Source organism: Phalangium opilio, unplaced genomic scaffold, assembly GCF_054372755.1.
Source record: "Phalangium opilio isolate 3A_F unplaced genomic scaffold, DU_Popi_V2 ptg000082l_1, whole genome shotgun sequence".
Classification (NCBI taxonomy): domain Eukaryota; kingdom Metazoa; phylum Arthropoda; class Arachnida; order Opiliones; family Phalangiidae; genus Phalangium; species Phalangium opilio.
The window spans coordinates 8528153-8548048 of record NW_028324189.1 but is presented as its reverse complement, the minus strand read 5'-3'; the positions used below and the strand labels follow the sequence as shown (position 1 = coordinate 8548048).

Genomic DNA, 19896 nt, shown 5'->3' with positions numbered 1-19896 from the left:
TTCTTTTTCCGTCTGGTGGTGGGTTGTGGTGTCTCGGTGGCGACCCTCACCACCGTTTTAGGTTAAGGGGTGGAAACTCTTCTTACCAGGGGACAATCAATGGTCGTAAAATAAAAAAAGAAAGCTGTCAGTCTTCTATCTATCTATTCCCACACCCACTGCTCTCTCGCTAACACATCTGTTTCTGATTTTTTGATTGTTTTCCATCCGCAGCATGATGGTGAAGCTATTCTAATAATGAAGGTATATATTTGCTTGTTTGGTTGTGTCCCACCTGCTTCCGTCCGTCCGTTCCGACCCCCCGGGGGGGTGGTCCAATATCTTGTTAAGTTGTGTACCCCATCATGGATGGCGTTTTTAGTTTGCATGCAAGGGTCGAAGAACTTAAAATAGGGAACGACTTTAAATTGAAGAAAGCAAAGACTAAGAGAAAATTCTAATTATTTTGAGGGAAAATTTCAGATTCTATGTATTCTGTTAGGAATTCAGTCATTAGGCCTAACGATTGAGTTTTTAAACAGTTTTCTGCAGAAGATCTTAGCGAATTGGGCCAATCATTTCTCAAAAATATGTGGAATTAAATACAAAGCTCGTGAAACATGGGCGGGATATGCTGTATTAATTTTAGTTATAGGGAATTCCCATCCATTTGACAGGGTTCGTACAGAACCTGGATAAGTCAGGGATATGAAAAATAGGGGAATAAGTCAGGGATTTTAAACATTTTCCTGAAAAGTCAGGGATATATCAGGGATTTTGTTTGGCATATCAACCCATTCTTCATGCAATGCTAAATACGAGCCAGGTGTGAAAAGTGGGCTCTAGTAAATACCTTAAAATGGTCAGGGATATTGCAAAAATTTGATCAGGGATAACCTGGAAAAGTCAGGGATTTTGGTTGTAAAAAATTCGTACGAACCCTGTTTGACCCTCTCTTTAAACTAAATAGTATTGTAATTGTCTTCTTCCCCCTCATTCTCTTCAACGAACAACCAACCTCTGGTCTCTTCTGGAAAGATTGGGTCTCTCTAACTCCTTACTCCTTAGTGGCTTTCGGGGGAGGTAAGGGGTTCGTTCAGATGGAGACCACGAACGCCCTTGGGGGTTATTTTCTGATTTTTCTCGTTTCTTGGCTTCACGTCTTCTCTCTCTCTCTCTCTCTTTTTATTGGCTCATCTTTGCCTTTGCCACCGCACCACCATCCTAACACACACACAGCCAGTGTTTTTCCACCTCAGGTCCAAAAACCTCTTATGGGACCACTGCCCTCTCTCTGCTCCGACCATACCATTGCCTTCTATTCTATACCACGGTTTTTCATTGCTTTCTTGCCGGCTTTTACAGATGTTACCTTCTCGACTTGAATTTATTTAGTTTCGGTACTAAATTTGGGGCTATTTAAATGGGCCTTTTTATATATGTATATATAGCCCCGGAGTTAGTTTTATTAGGGGTAATTAGAAATAAAACCTTTAGGTGGGGCAAAAGTTAATTGAGTCAGGTTTAATTATTAATTTTTTTAATATTATTGGTAATTAATTGTATAAAATAACGTAATTAAGTGATAATTTTAGAATCATTCTTTTGTTAGTTTGATAGAGGGATATTAGGGCTGTGAAATAAACCAAATTACATCAAAATAAGACCATAATTAAGAGTTATATATGTTTGAAATTTGTGTTTATTAATTTTTTTTTTAAATTTAGGGTTATTGGGTTAATTATATATATTCATACTTAATTAAGTGATAAATTAATAGTGGTGATATATTGGAGGTGACAAATTGAACCAAATTAGGTCAAAATATGACCATAATAGACAATTCCATTAATGCCATAGGAGAAGCAAACACCACAGGGGCCGGAATGTATTATTTAATTCGAGATTTAATTATTTTCAAATTAGTATTCTTTAAATGAGTTAACCTTCCTCCCAAACTGGTTTCGTAATTTTGTTTTAAACCATGTAGGGGTAGTATAATCGTTCAACTCACGAGCCATTCAGGTTATAAAGAGCTATTATAATTAACCGTAAAAAATTAATAATCAAACGATTTTGGGAAAGAAATATTGAGGCGGATGACTTCGATTTGGTCTTTGAACCCTCTTGTTTTTTTTTTTTTTTTTTTTTTTTTTTTTTTTTTTACTAAACACAATTTTCAATTCAATTTCACTTGAGATAAAATTTCGCCTTGACCCTAATTTTTGGATTGTAAAATTTTTCCTCTGTTAAAAAAACTTGAGTGAGAGATTTCAAATAAGATTCAAACCAGCAGCTGCAAATTTTATAGATAAAAACATATTTTTTTTTTTTTTTTTAAGAAAAAAACATTTTAAACTAATAATTTATTTTCATCGCTTCCTGCAGGTGATTCTGTGATCTTTTTAAAGTGAACTTAAATTAAAAATTAATGATGGAATTGAAATGAGGTACTTAAATTAATAGAGGAATATTTTTTTTAATTATTTTAATCGGTGTAATTTAGAAAATTGGAAGGATTCAATTTAGTAATTCGAACATGGTAAGTTTAAAGAATCGTGGTTCGAATAAATGGCAAGGTATTTACACCGAGTTAATGTCCGACCCCTCTAAATAGCGTAACGTTTAATTTGAACTCCAAACAGCACCCCCTCTCTATTTAATAGGAATGTTGATTTTTTGTTTACAAGGTCGTGTTATGTAAAAAATTATCTTAAAATTATTTGTGAATTAATTGTAATCTCTTTGGAATAAGAGTCGCTTTCTATTGATGAGGACTTAATTCCGAAGAGGGGGAAGAAAAACCTTGAAAAAGATGATAAATTTTTTGGTATGACGATTCTAAAGGTTAATAGATAGGGAGAAAAGGTTGAATATTTCGAAATAAAATAAAGAAATAACTTCTCATCTGATCTTGAAAAAACATTTGACGCCAATAGGCTGCTGGGGCCTAACACGCCCTTTTTTATTTGAACATAGCGCGATATAGGCCTAGTAAATCTTTCCCGGTTTTTTTTTTCAGTGTTAAATCGTAATCTTTCCCAGGCTGTAACGTGTAACCCTACCCTATCTTTCGATTTATATATATTAAGATATCAAAAAACCCTTCAATACAACAACCACACTTCTTGACAATTTTCCTTTTCTAAGTTAAGTAAGATAAGGAGAAAAAGATTTAGATAGTTTAAAACCATAAAGCCCAAGTATAATGATGTCCCATTGAACCAAGGTTATAATATTATAAAGGCCGAGGTCCAGCGAAACCGATGTTTAAAATTAAGGGACGTTAAGGAGCCTAGAACTGGAACCCCTGCTGATAGGTTTTCTTTCTGCAACGTGGGCAAGGTCAGCCCCCCCAATTGTTAGTTAGTTCCTGTGCTCCTATGGTTTTCAGTTTAACAACTGGTGGCTACGGGGAAGAGATAGTCTGACGTCACGCAGCCCCCACCCTCGTTGGCTTCCTATATTGAATTTACATTTTACAAGTATTGCCAGGACTTCATTTGTCAGTGCAATTAAACGGCTCTATCTACATTCTACAGCAGATACTAAAAAAGCTTGTCGTGTTCTGTTTGATTTAGTGATAATTGAGTTCAGTTTCAAATCCGAAGAGACGCTCTAATATCAAATTGCTGGCAACTCTGAAGCGTGTGTGGTTAAAATTAAGAAACGGGGGACGAAATTTGTCTACCCCTGCTAGCGCACTTTTTCTGGATCTCGGCCTTTAAAACTTGAAAATTAAATCGAATTTCCCATATTTCCACTTGAGTATTTTTCCGATTTAACTTTCGCATATCAAAAGTGCATAAAATATATATATATTTTAATATAAACTATGAAATTAATTTACTTCTTGTTATGTATTTCTACCGTTGCATTGAACATTAGAGTAGAAGAAAAAAATCCACGAGAAAGATAGAGAAAAGGAAAAAAAAGTTGGGGATTTTTGTACGTAGGGGGCGATCGATTCTCAATCAGATTGGGGTGCTTTTCTTTGAGACCCCTTTAATACCCCCGGATTTGGCCCCCAATTTTTTTTTTGGGGCATCGCTATTTTCTTCTGTAGATGCCCTACATACAACCCCAACTATTTTCGGCGTAGGAAAAAAGTTAGCGCTTCTACTACTACTTTTCTATAGAGATTTTTTTTTTGGTTATTGCGTGAACGAGGAAGGGGGTTCTATGGGGGAACCATACCCCCCCTTCCCATACCCTGATAGAACCGTAGTACACAGTCGCGTAGGCGTTTTTATCATTAAATGGCGAACCGGCGGGCTATAGCCCCCAAAGTAGGCTTACCGTTAACTGGAAAAAACCATAATACTGCCAGCTATGATATGTATTGTGGTGTAGGGGGTATTCAGTATGAATGTATATATTAAGTTTTGGCACACTGTGAAGTTACAAAATGCATTATGGGTATTATTTTCTATGCATGGGTCCGAGGGGTTGGTCACTTGAATAATCAGGAGGTGTACAAAACCGAAGTAATCGATTACTTGATTTCTAGAATTCTTAGAAAATCATTAGCATAATCAAAGTCATTCTTGTGGGTAATCAAAGGGAAATCTCCGATAATCACTGAGAAAATCAGAAATAATCACATTATTTACTAGTAATCTTTTGTAATCACCTCGGTAATCACACCTTTCGTGAAATAATCACGCATAATCAATCGAGGAATTCGAAAATCCAAAATAAAAATCGTGGTAATCAGTTGAAATAGAAATAATCACTGCATTCATTGAAATTCACCAAGAATCCAGTGTTAATCACGGCATTCACCAAAAAATCACCGGGATTCATTGGAATTCAAACAGAAATAACAAGTAATCTGCGGCAATAACGGGAGATCAGTGTAAAGATTATGGAAATCACCTAAAATAATCGTAATCACGGAAATCAAGGAATTCATTCAGTAATCATCGGAATTCACATAAAAATCACATAGAAAGCAGTAATCAGGTGTACAAAATTTTGGCGAATGGCTAGCGAAGAGAGTATGAATGACATCAGAGGTGTTTTTAGCGTCTAGATCAGATCTATTTAACGTAACGAAGAATATTTTAATCTTATGGAGTGGAAGGTTCTATACACAAATTATTCGTTGTCTGTCTGTTCTACCTCAACCTGAACGAACGGCCGTCCTTTAATCTATGTTCGTGATACATATTGCAAATTTACCTCGATTAAAAACACATTAAACCTCGCCTCGCCATACCGCAGCTAGCTAGCTAGCTTGCTATCTGGATGTGAAATAGCGTAGCGTCTACTGATTCAAATCCCACAGTAAGAGAAATGAGGCTAATGCCTTCATTCATTTGAGAGATAAATACCAATATTTCCGGCCTGTCTCTTCCCCACCCTCCACTACCTCTTGAGTTATTAGACAAAACCAGAGACAAGTCTACCAAATATAGTAGTCCAAAAATAGAAACCCCAAACCTAATTTGGACTTAAGTAAGTAAGCAAGCAAGCAAGCAAGCAAGAATGAATTAAGTTTTTTGGGATTGTATATACCAACGTCGTGGGTTCATTGACCTCCAAAGATCTTGAGAAAAATAGATATTTGCAATATTTTCCATTTTAACTTTGGGAAGGAGTCCCGGACTCCCGGTGTTTTAAGGGTAGCTATCCTTAGAAGGGAAACATTTATGATGGAAACCTAAATCTTTTTGTTGCTTTACTCCCACCATTTCTCTAACCCTCATACTTAGTAGTAAGTAGTATGCGTGCTGTAGCTGATTATTTCAGAAAGTACTTGAAATTCATTATCTTTCACTTAAGCCTTTGCATATAGAGAACCGTTAGGCCTAACCCTAGTCTAACTAACTCTCGGATATGGATGTACAACGGTACACTACTACCTACCTCTTATCTACTTTATATACTGTGTAAAGATAATAACTTAACGGTCGTTATATATTAGTAGGGGTTTTGAATAATTATTTTTTTTAGTTCCCCTGTCCCTCTGCGCGTATTATAATAATAATAATTTTCTCCTAAATTAATTAGTAGGCTGTTAAGTAAGACATTAATCATTTCGTAACAATTAAAACGCTTAAGGTAGACCACGCGTTACTAAACCTTAATTAGAATTATATAGTTTTGAGAGACGAGGTTTGTAGGTCCGTTTCTAAGCCTAACTTCATTCAAGAGAATTATCCATGAAAAATTGAGATTTTTAACAATGTAAGATGGGATTTTTAGGCCTAAAAGGTGCTTTACTACGCCTTTGGTATGTTAATTAACCAAGCTACGCAATGATATCATCATCTTTAAGCATTTCCGGTCGTGTGTGGGATGTATGAAAAAGCAGTAGGTAGTCAGAATTAAGTCTCCTTAGTGCATGGTAAATAAAAGGTTGAACAACATTCATTCACCTCTAAGGCCTACGAAAACTTTATACTCTTGTCTGTCTATAACTTTTAATTATTCATATTATTCATCCAAGGAAATGGAAATAAATAAAAAAAAAATAAGAACGCGGTGGTTGGTTAGTTTTTGTCGCCTTCTATATCCATCCATCCACGCCTGCTTGGTTAGAATCTTTTTCTTCATTTTCTTCTTGCCAATGTTAATGTTGCTTTGGCCGCCGATGTTGAATATTTAATGAAGCGTTCGTTCCATGCTGCCAAATATCAGAATATATCATTCGTTTAATAGGAAGTGAAGGCTTTTGATATTTTATTGGACTAGACCGTGATGTGATCCCGAGTTGTAATCTGAGGGATACTTAGAAAGAATGGGTTCTTAAACTAATGCCGGTTTTGCGGCTTTTGGGTTGATATTGCGAGACATTTATTTATTTGGCGGTGTATTTTCTGAATCGAATTAAGAGTTAGCTAGGGTTCAATCACTAGAACCGTAAATAAGAATAAGGCTTGGCAGTTTGTTCGGTGATCTGGAGTTAAAGTAAAATGCTTGTTAGTCTTAGCAACTTTAAACACCTTTTTTTGAGTTAGGCTTAACAACATTTCGACCCCTTGTTCTTGAGTTAGGCTTAACAACATTCCACACCTGTATGTTTTTTAGTTGTTTTTGAGTTAGGCTTAACAATATCGTTTTTTAATTAGGCTTAACCACATCCCCTCCCTGTATAATTTTGAGTTAGGCTTAGCGTTTGTAAATTCCAAAACGAAAGAATGAAAAACTCCCCAAAACACCATCCATTGTAGTGTAGGTATTTAATAATTTCCGGTTTGTTCCGAGGTCATCTAGTAATTCTTGGGAAGTCTTCAACCAAAAATTATTAGTCATTCATTTTTTGCATACCGAGAAATGTTTAAGCATAATAAAAAATATAACCAAAGGGGCCAATCAATGAAGCTTATGGACGGTGTAGACATTGAAAAATGTGACGTGTATGTATAGTAGAAATTGCCAATTGAACTTATTGAAAGAATATGAACCATCCAGCTAACAACATCCCATTCCAGGAGTAGAAAAATCTTGTAAAACCAGTATCTTCGTTTAACCATCCCCCTCCTACTCCTTAGCTATTTTTTTTACTATCTTTACCAAGGCCCGCTTTTCATACCCTCCCAAGTAAGAAATAGCGCTCCAAAACTGGCTGCTATCGAGAATAGGTTAATTTTATACTAGAATATTGTATTATTTTAATATCCTAGAAAGGTCATTGGAATTTAATAGATAGTGCAGGGTTACCACTCCACTAATCAGGGAAAACCTTGAAAGTTCCGGGAATTTTAAGAATTTCAACATAAGTCAAATAATTAAACCACCGCTGTTAACACTCGTCTACACATTGATCTATTATTACAGGAAACTGCATTTAAGATTTAAAATCAAACGGGTTAGATCTGAGGCTACTTTAAATTAATATTACCATAAGTTTATAAGATATGTTCCGTTAATAAGTATGACACTATCTATGCTTCGTAATACTAGTTTTAGACTTACAGCTCGAGCTAGTTTGAGAACGACAAGCGAGAATTGAAGTACTACACTCGGTTAGTTTTGCAGGACTTCCACCGTCCTATTTAGTCCTGTACTAAGCCTTTGACAGAGCCTCACCAGGCGTACCTCGCTTTACCTCGAATCTATGACCTACTTCAATCACTTCATGACAAGCTCCAGTTTCTACGTTACCAGTGACAAACGTAGGCTAACATATCTTATAAACTTACGATATTACTTAAAATTATAAATATTCACGGAGACTTGGAAATAAATTCGGAATTTTGGTGATTGCTTAAGTAGATTCTTAGCGGAGTTCTATCGACCTTGCTTTGGAATTTCTTTTTCTTATTTTTCTCCATCCTCCAACTTTTCTCTGGAACGTCGTCGTCGAGAACACGAGTTTTTAGTGGCATGCCAGTTCTAAGAAATGGGCCTAGCTCTCTTTTCTTACTTATACTATACCCGTACCACCACTACCACCACATCTTCCGTATTGCTTTAGAGTGTGAGTGTGTGAGAGAGAGAGAGAGGGCATCTTTCCCTTTGATGTTTGTTATAAGGGTAAGGGGCTGCCGCTTGCTTGCTTGCTTGCTTGCTTGCTTGCTGCCTTCCTATTTCGTTTTTTTCTTCTTTCTTTTTGCATAACTCGAGCCAGCTTCTAGAGCTTTGCCGACTTGGCCTGAGGCTCGCCAAATTCCATTGCATAATTTATATACTTTTCTCATGTGCCGAAATTTCTGAATTTCTTTATATAAACGTGTACAACGTATAACCAGAATCTTAAAACATTTTTTAACCGAAAATAATAAAAAGTCGAACGGTTATTTTTTTTTTTTTTTTGAACCGGATATAGAATCTTACTCTTAGACATTTTTAATAAAACTATTGATTGACTTCAATGGGTAATTAATTCTTTTAAAGGGTTGATTGATCGATTTTAATTAATTTAAATTAAGATGTGTAATTTGATTTATAGGAATTGTGTGGACTAAATAGGTAAATTTAAAGGGATATTCTTGCATTTAAAAAGTGCTTAAAATAAATTATTTATTAATTAAACAGGCTTAATTTTGATTGGTTGAAAGAAATGGTTAGGAGTTTCTAAACAGACGACATTCTGCGACGGAAAACTCCCAGTTCCTTCTCTCCTTGATGGATAAAAATAGATTATTTTCCCCAGTTAACCAATCTTCAGTGACCCTCTCTGATTGGCTACAAATGTTTGGCAAATAGACAAAAGGGAGGTTACCCTTCTTAGCTAAGGATGGGTGAAAAAAAATCTTCCATCTCCCAACCCAATCGCGACAAGCCTAGAAATATCCTTAAATAAAGTTTAGATTCTTCGCCAAGGCTTAAGTCGGGAGAAACCAAGGCCCGAGTTATTTTAAACTTATTATTTATTAGCCTAAACCCAGACCATAGACAAGCTGGGATGGTTTGTAGGTAGATTGACAAGAATTCAAAAAAGTTTCACGAAGTTCAATGGAACGTAGTAACGCGCGTCACACTTCTGTTTGATAGACTTTTAATGGTGTAACGAAGTGAACTGCTTGAAAAATTTCTCATGTTGTAAAAGTAAAAGAGGTCATATCTCAAGGATCATTTAACCAATGAATGCTTTGCTTGTGAAAACTAAAACGTAACGTTTTTCAAGGGGCTGGTCACTACATCCCGTAAGTTTCAAAGGTTATTACAATATTATCTTTGATTTGAAACTTGACTGGAGTGGTTATCCCCCCTCCCACTTAGAGGGAGAGGTAAAAAGTTTTTCAAAAGATTAAAACAAATCAGATATTCTTCCGAATCGTTAGCTTTTATTTTCCCTTGAACTTGAGGAGGGCCGAGTGCATGCATGCATACACGCGACACTCTAGTTCCGATCACTTTTTAATTTTTTGAGATTTTTTGTTCACGATTGAATAATTTTTATTTTTTGAAAATGTAGGCCTATAAAAAGTAAATTAAATTGATAAGGTATGCTTCCATTCCTCTACACACATCCGGGCTCCGTCACATTTATAGTTATACCAAGAAGCGATATCTAGTTTACTAGGTAGAAGGTATAAGATGTCTAAGTATTCGCGTTCCATAGTCCTGGTCCCCCTTTCAAAATATAAGGGGGGAGGTAAAAGGAGGTCGCCCTATTTCGCCTCTCCTCAATCGGAAAATACGTAATTTTCGTTATTATCGTCGCGCTGACGTGAGTTTTCAAGAACCAATGAGATGCTGGTTGTAATTTAGAGGCGGGGATTAACTCCGGACCTACGACGTTTGGACTTAAGATAAAGCTAGAAATGTGGCGAATTTATTTATACCTTCTCCCTAATAAACTAGATATCACTTCTTGGTTGTACCACTTACCACAAACGTAACTAGCGCCAATTTTCCTTTAACAACTGTTAAACAGTGTCAAAATTTTGACCTACGAAAGTCGGAAAATCCGGAAAATTTTAAAATTTTATTGGAAACCCTGTTTAAACACACACTAAACACTACACAATTTCTTCCTTTTAATAAAATATTGAATATTCTTAGGAGAGTGGCAGTGGCACTACCACCCTTTGCGCAAATATACTATAAGACGTTTTTCGTTTTTCCCCATCTTTTATCGACAAAACCTTAAGACTAATATTAGCATTACGTATACGGTTCGTCTAGCCCTTGATGGTGGTGTAAAGTGACATTGATTCGCGTATATAATCCCATAGAGTTTCGATATTATTATCAGATTCCTAGTTTTCTACTCTAGTCGTGTCACCCCATCCATTCCTTTTGATACGGAGAAGAGATCGTCGCAGCTGCGTCCTCTCTCTCTCGGGCGCGAGGGACTCTCTCTCTCCCAAAATCCATCACACCCTCTCTCTTGTCCGTCCCAAAGAACGTGAGGGGAGCAGCTAGCTAACCAAGGCTTAGTTTGCTCTGGCCTCTTATTCCTGTCCGGCCATTGGCTAGGAGAGAGGAATGAGAGAGAGAAGTCTTTCTGCTCTCGGAGAGAAGTCCAAGATGAGAAAAGGGATGATGCTTCTCTTCTACGCTGTGTAAGACCATCGATCTCGATCCCCTAGCCCTTAGTCGACAGCCTCGTCCCTTGAATGAGTATGTAATAGGGGTAAAGCGTTACCAAAGGGGGGGGGGCGTTCATAAAGCCTTAGTGTTTTCCAAGTATTAGTAAATTGGTGAATAACTATTGAGTAGAGATGTGAAGTTACCTACCACCTTGTTAATTTTGAAAAACTGTACCTAATTTACCAGTTGACATTTTTGGCGAAGATTTGACTCTGATTACTCGAAATTTGTGTACTGTTTTTGGTCATTTACCATGGTAAAATTACGGTTTAATATAAATCTGGTATTTACCGCGGTACTTGCTAAATTACTGGTGAAGTTACCGACGGTAAATTACCAACTCGTCTGTCTCTGTAAATTAGTTAGTATATTGAAATTAATGCGGATCAATTTCTGATACAACTTATTTGCTCAACGTATTCCGATTTACTGAATTCGAAATTGCCCCAGACTATCTTAATTAATTCAAAGTCTGAAAAATGCAAAGCTTAATAAACCTACCTAATTAAATTTGTAGACGAATTTATAAAGCTTAAGCCTATTTTTGTAAATATTTATGAGAGACATTTCCTTGTCCCCATTTTACTCTACTAGATAGAATCTTCTTCGGTCCCTAAAGAATAGTTCGAAATCAAGTAATCCCTAAAGATTTTTGTATATTTCTTCCATTTCCTCGACACAAGACACGAGACCAAGGGTTAAGAAAGCTCCGTGTGTATGTACAAGGCTTAACCTCTATGGAAAAGTAAATCCTTTCTTTTATTAGATACCAAACTAATGCCTTGTCTATTCCGTCCACGTTCTGAGACAAGAAATATTCTCAACATTCTTTTATGATTACTTTAGTTTAATATATATTCAGTAAAAAAAAAATTCGGTTGGGCCTTGGCGCTGTGAGTTGTGGATGGAAAAGGGGGGGGGGAGCATTTTTCGTTTTAGAGATGTTAATGCCGTAATACTCTTGTCGAAAAAAAAAAAAATTGAAACAGTTTTTGGCAGTGTCGAAAAAGCGTATTACCACTGACAAGCTGTTCGAAGAAATTTCGTACATATTTTTTTTTTTCTCGCCCAATTTTTACTTTTCTCTCTCGCTCTGAAATTTTGACAATTTCATTTTGATTTTTCGCTACTTTTTTGACACTTTGTAATTGGATTTGGATTTGCGTAATTGTGTAAGGGTCACACGATATGGAATTGTCTAGTTTTGTCCTGGTTATCGTTAGTCTAGATCTAGGCGGACTAAAGCCGCGTTTACACGAGACACTTTGAAACCGTTTTGGAATGTACAAAAAATAATATTAAGCTGATAAAACCAAAGATCTTTCACGAGAAAATGCAAATATTATTTTTTAAAAAGTGTTAGGCCTTTTCCAAAACGGTTGAAAACGGTTCCAAGTGTCTCGTGTAAACGCGGCTTTAGTGTTTAAAGTGATAGTTGTAACTCAAAATGAGATAGCGGTTGAATTACACTCGCAAATGACTAGCAACACTGTCTATTGTGAAATTAATCAAAATTTTAATAAATGCTCTTTCTAGTTTACTATGATACCGTTAATTTGAACTGCCTCACTCCAAAGTTGTAATCAATTAAATAAAATCCACTTTAATTAAAACCAAATTTTTCATACTCTGTTAAACATATTTGGGGCGTTATACTTGCAAGCGGCTTGTAAAAATATTATTTTTAGAACATTCGTAACAGAATTTAAGCGAGATTCGTTAACTAAATCCGTAACCCTCCCTTTCCTCCCCCATTTGGCCTATTTTTCGCGGTTTTTAGACATGGTAAGGAGGCCCACCCTAGACTACGGATCTCTAAACCGTAAATACGATGGTAGTAGGGTGCCTTTTTCTCCCTTTGATGAATGCTTCCGGTGGGGGCCCCCCAACGGAGACGAGCCAGGCAGAGGGGGAAACCGAGGCTTAACCAAGGCCTAAAGTACAAATCCGACGGCGGAACCGTAGTACTACTATAACTCTCCCTCGTTTCTTATTGGTTGAATCATTCCAAATATAATTCAAAAAAATACCATATAACCAACCAAACCGACCTCCCTCAGGCATATAAGAACGTGCTAAGCCTAAATTCAAACTTCTTGAGAATTTTTTTTATTATTTATTTTAAAATAGCCGTTTCCGTTGTACCCTACGTACTTATGTACTGTACCATGATTCCTTTCGTCTTGTGTAGTAGCATTTAGGAAGGGTGATATATGGAGTAAAGGAATAATTCTGCATAGTTCCTACCTCGCGAGAGATCCCCTTGGAAAAAGCAATGATAATCCTTAAAAATCCAATTTCCTGGATTATAATCTGAATTTAGACGTTTTCAATTTAACCCTCGCGCAGTAAGGGAGTTAGCCTTTCGTAGGCAGTAAGTTAAAAAGTTGTATGTACAAGAAATCGTCTTGAATAGCGAAACTTTGCTTGCTGTTGCTATAATGCACTTCATTTGCAAAGGCTTGGCAAATTTTCTTAAGCCTAATTACCGTTTATAAGAACCCTTAACGAATCTTTTATTTATTTCAAAGTAAAGGGGGGGGGGAATATTCCTACGTGTCATTGAAGTTGAGGGAGAAAACGCGCGAAAAAAAAGCGCGTGGAAGCAAAAGGGCGCGCTCGCGAGCTCTATGTATGGCACGTGACTTTTCTGACGTAATTTTATGGTTCTTCTCGTTACCGTTACGCTTTTTTGGAAGTAAAGTAAACCATGAGCTTAAGTAAATCTTTCAGAACTGGGGAAATGGGGGAGGGGGTGAAGTTTTCATCCCAATTATGTAAACCACACCCACGCCTTAACCAAAGGAAATTCTTTGAATTTTTATTTAAATTAGTTTCCTATCGCTGTGCTTCTAAAAATGGTATATTACCGTTTGCTTTTTTCTCACGCTATAATAAAAGTGTTGTAGGGTAATGATATTCAATTAATCCCAATTAAAATAAGTTAATTTAAGCAAAATTAACAAGTTTTTGTACAATATTTATTTAGAATTGGCTAAATTTGAAAATACCCAATCCCATTTTCTTGTTACTTTTCTTTCTTCCATCTTGGGTTTGGGTTTGATAATTAATTTCATATCAATTTAATTTAATTAAATTAATCCTTTCCAACTATTAAATGAAACTAATTATAGTGCCCACCCGTAATTATAAAAATAATTATCTATTATTATACTTTATAATTTGTTTTAAAACAATTATAACGAAACCTCCGGATATGACTTGGCATTTAAAAAAAGAAAGAAAGAAAGAACAAAACGCGCGCGTAATTTTGAAACGTGTATAAAAACACCCAATCCAATGAGTGTTAAAAATTGCGCGAAACTAAGCTTGTGATTAAGGTATATACTACGTAAAAGTGGACTTAATTAGCTCTTCGTGCTAAGCCTAACTCCCCTGCCTCCACTTTTATAATAGTGTATAAAAGCAAACCTCTCTCGCGTGTGAGGAAAATTCGAGGTCACGATTTTAGTACGCGTGCTCTTGTTTATATTAATTTCGCACGATATACCGAGGATTGTTATATACTGACTAGGAGTATTGATACCATTTACACCTGGAGGCGAAGCTACTTGGAACTGCACTTTGTCTGACAAGTAGCCTGGCTTCCTGGTGTAAATGGTATCAGTTCTCCTAGGCTGAATTAACTTTGTAGATAGGTAGGGGGGCCCCATTGTTTATCAACTACTTTGTGTGTTAGAAAAGCTGTTATTTTTATATACCTTCACGTTTTCATGTTTGAATTAAATCAAATTGTTTCTTGATTTTTTTCTTCTCACAGACAAGTGGTTGCCAGAAGTTTATTGGATACTTTGCGATCCGTTGTTTCTAACCCCGATGATGTTGAAACTGTTATTTCAATTGTTAGCCAATTATCGGATGATGTTGGTGAGTTATAAAGCGTTTATTATTCTTCTACGGAGTGTTTTTGGATGTTTGTTTTTGTTATCAAGAAGTGATATCTAGTTTGTTAGGGAGAAGGTATAAATTCGCAACATTACTAGCTTTATCTCCAGTCCAAACGTAGCCTGTCCGGAGTTAATCCCCGCCTCTAAATTACAACCAGCATCTCATTGGTAATTATTGAAAACTCACGTCAGCGCGACGCGAATGAGGAAGGAAAATTACGTATTTTCCGACTGAGGAGAGGCGAAATAGCCGGGCCTCTTTTTACGCCCCCCCCCCCCCTTGTATTTTGAAAGAGGGACTGGGACTATGGCGCGCGAATACTTAGGCATCTTCTACCTTCTCCCTAGTAAACTAGATATCGCTTCCTGGTGTTATTTAAGGGATTTTGGGGGGTTTGAATTGAACTTCTAAAGTGTGTTTTAGAAATTGTAGTTTTGAGATTTAATTAAAGGAAGAGGTTTGTGGGGTAAAATTTGGTGTTCAAAATTTTGAAATTAAAATGTATTTGGGGTTTAGAATCTGTTGAATTTTAACGTCGATGATAAGCGGTCTGTTTGCAGTGTTTCAAATTGAATTGAAAATTGAAATCAAACTTTCACTGTTAAAATTTAAATTAGTAGATAATTTGACCTAAATATATTGAAACTCAGGAGCTTATGTCTCCCCCACCAAAGTTTCGAAACAAAATTATTTATTTACAACTATTTTAAATACTTTAACTTCGTGTTCAGAGTTCGTAGAAAACGGCAAACCTCGAAAATATGCAAAAATGGCGGGTTAAAGGTCAGTTAGTCAGTCTGATATTTCTTTCATAATCGTGGTAAACCACGCCTCCTGATGACGTTAGCTTTGTTGAATACCTAGAAATGGTTAGTGATTGTTATTATTATTATTAGCAAAATTCAATCAGGCGGATTTTTAAATCGGCCAAATTTCCTACAAAGGCTGTGTAATATACATAGAGAGAGAAGAGGAGGGGCTTCAAATTTGGTCGTCATCTATTTGAAATTCCTTGAAATAATTTGAAATTTCATTCCTTAATGCTTAGAACAATAGTGGTTGGCTATTATATTGTCATGATTTCTCCTCTCTCTCGCTCGCTGGCTGGTCTATATTTATATTGTACAATGTGTAGGGTTTGTTCTCCTTCCTGGACCTCGGTTAACGGCTTCTAAATTCGCCCCCCCCCTATGCCCCCTTGCCCCAACCGCCCTACTCTAAATTTCTCCCTGATTACCTGGAATAGCGACACGGAACCAGCTTCTCTAATGAATTTATCAAAGATGGAGGGGGGGACGGAAGGGAATTGGGGGAAAGGGGGGGCGTGAAATAGACTGCTGGCCAGCCATCGTGTAAAACCTGAAGTTCATAAAAACGGAGTGTATTATCGTTTTAAATTATATTTTATATTAACGAATTCGTGGAATTTTATTCGAGTGGGTTATTTCGGTTGATAAGTCATGGAATTGTTTCAGAAAAAGAGTAACACAGGGGTTATTGGCTTATGGATCGGGATGTTATGGAAATATATTTCTAGGAATTTTGATGTTGTTCATTGGCATCGAAGGAAAGAGTAACACAGGGGTTATTGGTTAATGGATCGGGATATTATGGAAATATCCAGGAATTTTGACATCAAAGTATTGTTGCAAATTGGTCCTGAAATTCGTGGATTTTTTTTTAAGTAGCGATATATTTTTCAGTGAAAGTAGAGCAAGATTTTCGTGGAATTGTCATGGAATTTTAAATTTAGACGAAAAGATATGGGAATTCCGAAAATAGTATTTGCTATTGGTTAGCAAAGTAACTCAATTCCCCGTAAAAGTTTAAAAACACTGAAAAGTCAATGAAAATTCCATATTATTATTATTATTATTGATGAAATCCAGTGACGCAAATGTTTCTAAGAAAAATTAAAATCCCTGAAACACGAAGCTTATTATTTAAAAAAATCGTATAATTTTGTAATTTCAAGTTAATTCCTCGTAAAATAATCAAATTTCGAAAGGGAGAGAGAGAGATTTAGATAATATAATACACTCTTAAATTATCAACTACAAATGCATAGCGTTTTCCATACTTACTAAACCGAAGCCTAAACACTGTGCAGTTACTCGCTCCTTCCTGATTTCTCTCTCTCGCTCTCTGGACTGCCTCTCCCGTCGTTCGTTGCTCGTTCCGGAACCGAACGGTTTCGCTCTTCCACGGACGGACGGAATCGGGAGGCTCTAGAGCACGAGAGAGAGAAGAGGGATGGATGATGATGCTAAGAGGAGAGAGAGAGAGAGTTAGGGATGGATGCTTGATGCGGAGCAGGAGTAGGAGAAATGCCCGATGGCGCGTACTGAGAAATCATAGAAACTGTCGAAGCAGCGGCATTTTACGAATAGAGAAAAAGTAGAAAACCTATAAAATCCGCTGAGTTTGCTACCGGGCCGGACATAAGTATATATATATACGTGTTCCTCCTGATTTAGCCATTCTACCACCGTTTCCGAAATAAGGTGTCCCCCCCCTCTCTCTTTACTCCTTGACTGGCCCTCACGTTTTGTTCTCTCTTACTTGACCCTTCCTTGGTCTTGGTTTGCGTGTCTCGATTTACGGTACCATCGGCGTATTGTTATGATCAGACCGACAGACGTACCAACGTTTCTAAGTTGAGGAGGTGGTTGTTGGTTCAGATCGTGACCACGTGAAAATTTGTCCCGATAAATGACCCCCTAATTTCGTTCGCATTGTTGTATGTAGGACAATTTTGGGGTATGATTCGTTCGCATTGTTGTGTGGAGGACAATTTTGGGGTATGATTCGTTCGCATTGTTGTGTGGAGGACAATTTTGGGGTATGATTCGTTCGCATTGTTGTGTGGAGGACAATTTTGGGGTATGATTCGTTCGCATTGTTGTGTGGAGGACAATTTTGGGGTATGATTCGTTCGCATTGTTGTGTGGAGGACAATTTTGGGGTATGATTCGTTCGCATTGTTGTGTGGAGGACAATTTTGGGGTATGATTCGTTCGCATTGTTGTGTGGAGGACAATTTTGGCGTATGATTCGTTCGCATTGTTGTGTGGAGGACAATTTTGGGGTATGATTCGTTCGCATTGTTGTGTGGAGGACAATTTTGGCGTATGATTCGTTCGCATTGTTGTGTGGAGGACAATTTTGGGGTATGATTCGTTCGCATTGTTGTGTGGAGGACAATTTTGGGGTATGGTTCGTTCGCATTGTTGTGTGGAGGACAATTTTGGGGTATGATTCGTTCGCATTGTTGTGTGGAGGACAATTTGGACTATTCCAACTCAAGGGATTGTTTCTTAAACTAGAGGTTTGATGGTCGAACTGAATTCTGGGTTGCGTCTTACGTGGTGAAATATGGCGCGTTTTTTAACCCCCATTGGATTGAGCACTGGTATAACCCAAGGTATTCGATAATAATAGATAGTGGGAAATTTGGGGCATACCAACTTAAGGTATTTTCCTTGAAATGACGGTACAGTTACCGAAATATTATCTTCAAGATGATGCAGGGAATGTTTAGGTTTAAAGGTGCTACTATCGCTTTAAGGATGAATGAATCAAATAATTGGAAAGAAATTCGTCAAATTATCGGGGTGGCATGAGATGAGATGCCAAAGAAAAGTAAGGCGCATTCATGGTTCAAAAGCATTATGAGATGGTTTATTTCTTAACCGGTTTAGGTACATAAAGCCCTAAATAATGGCACAAGTACTTTACTCGCTTTATTCAATAGAAAACCCTCTATTTCATTGGAAAAATTTAAAAAATTCATCTCATTCAGAAAACTTGTAAGATCTAGCTAGCTCTCCGATGTTGTCAATACGAATTTCTTTTCGAAACTTCCTTGCTTTACACACAAAAGGGGTTTTCCCCATACGTGTTACAACGTCGCGTTCGCGCGCCAGTATCAAATTTAAGCCTATTTTAACTCAATTTAGGCTTAACTAGAAAAATGGTGCTTGTGCGATGCGAACGGGATTTGAGAGAAATTTTTGGATATGGCGGGAAATAGAAAAAACTGGCCAATCAAGATGGGGGAAAATAGCTTGCTGGTTTCGTTACAGTTGGCGCGCGGGGGATTTCTACAAGAAAACCAAAATCGCACACGAGCCACGTTTCTTGGCACGCGCAAAAAATGACGCGTGCACGGCTCGCGAGCGCGCGTCAGAAAATTTGGCGGGGAAAAAGGGTCCCCATGTGCGACATGCGGAGGCGTGTTTTTTTCTTCTTCTTTCTTCTGTACAACCCTTCTTTACTAAAAATAGACCGGAATTTCCCGGAATTAAATCTCTCTCTCTCTTAAGGGCTGGGAAAGGAAGGGGAGCTTTGAATTAGAAGTACATCAAACTGAAGTAAACGAGGGCTATGTTTGTCTTAATTTTTTTTATAGAGCCTGGTGTTCGAGCCGAGCTGATGGAACAAGTGCCTGCTCTGGCTTCGTTTTGTCGCGAGCAGAATGGTAACTTGGCTCAAATCATTCCCGAAATTCTTGTGCCTATCATAGTGAAGTATTTGACGGATGTTAACAACCAGGTATTATATTTTCTTCGACTATTTGTTTTTAACTGTCTTTACTTCCCCTGTCCTTTGAACTTTATTCGCAATTAAGTTGTTTCAAAATTTCCCACGAGAATTTGTCTTAGATACACAAATAAGATAAGATACTATATTTTTAAGATAGGGTATAAATATTTACTTTTAAATGTATATACCTTTCAAGCCTGCAAACCCCTTTAAGTCCAAACGTTTAGTTTACAGACTAGGAACGTAAGGATTCGTATCATTTACACAAGGAAGCCTGTCTTTACACTCGCCCAGTGAGTCAGGCCTCCTTGGGTAAATGGTATGAATCCTCCTTGTCTGTAAACTATGTATTGGCCAAATATTGCTTCATAGGTTTTGTTGGTTTAAAAATTCTTTATCAGACCATATTCTGCCAATTACAGATCTTGGGAGTTGGTTTAATGATATGTTTAGAGTTATGTCCAAGCTTGATTT

At 37.1% G+C, this 19896-nt stretch overlaps 2 protein-coding genes and 1 long non-coding RNA gene across 11 annotated transcripts in view; 2 read left to right on the top strand and 1 right to left on the bottom strand.

Moving 5' to 3' along the window:
• The window catches only part of LOC149651421 (uncharacterized), a 172791-nt gene that overhangs the window by 79572 nt on the left and 73323 nt on the right, over window positions 1-19896 (bottom strand). The window lies entirely within an intron of this gene.
• Window positions 1-19896, top strand: part of LOC149651426 (serine/threonine-protein phosphatase 4 regulatory subunit 1-like) — a 60501-nt gene that overhangs the window by 30108 nt on the left and 10497 nt on the right. For all 8 annotated transcript variants that reach the window (XM_089848321.1, XM_089848320.1, XM_089848322.1 and 5 more), the window contains 2 exons: window positions 14750-14856; window positions 19289-19431. In XM_089848321.1, coding sequence (XP_089704447.1) covers window positions 14750-14856; window positions 19289-19431 — 250 coding nt within the window. The remainder of the gene's footprint in view (window positions 1-14749; window positions 14857-19288; window positions 19432-19896) is intronic.
• LOC149651427 (uncharacterized) lies at window positions 14891-18839 on the top strand. Its single transcript, XR_016371217.1, has 2 exons — window positions 14891-16517; window positions 16581-18839. It is a non-coding gene; the product is annotated as an uncharacterized LOC149651427 (long non-coding RNA).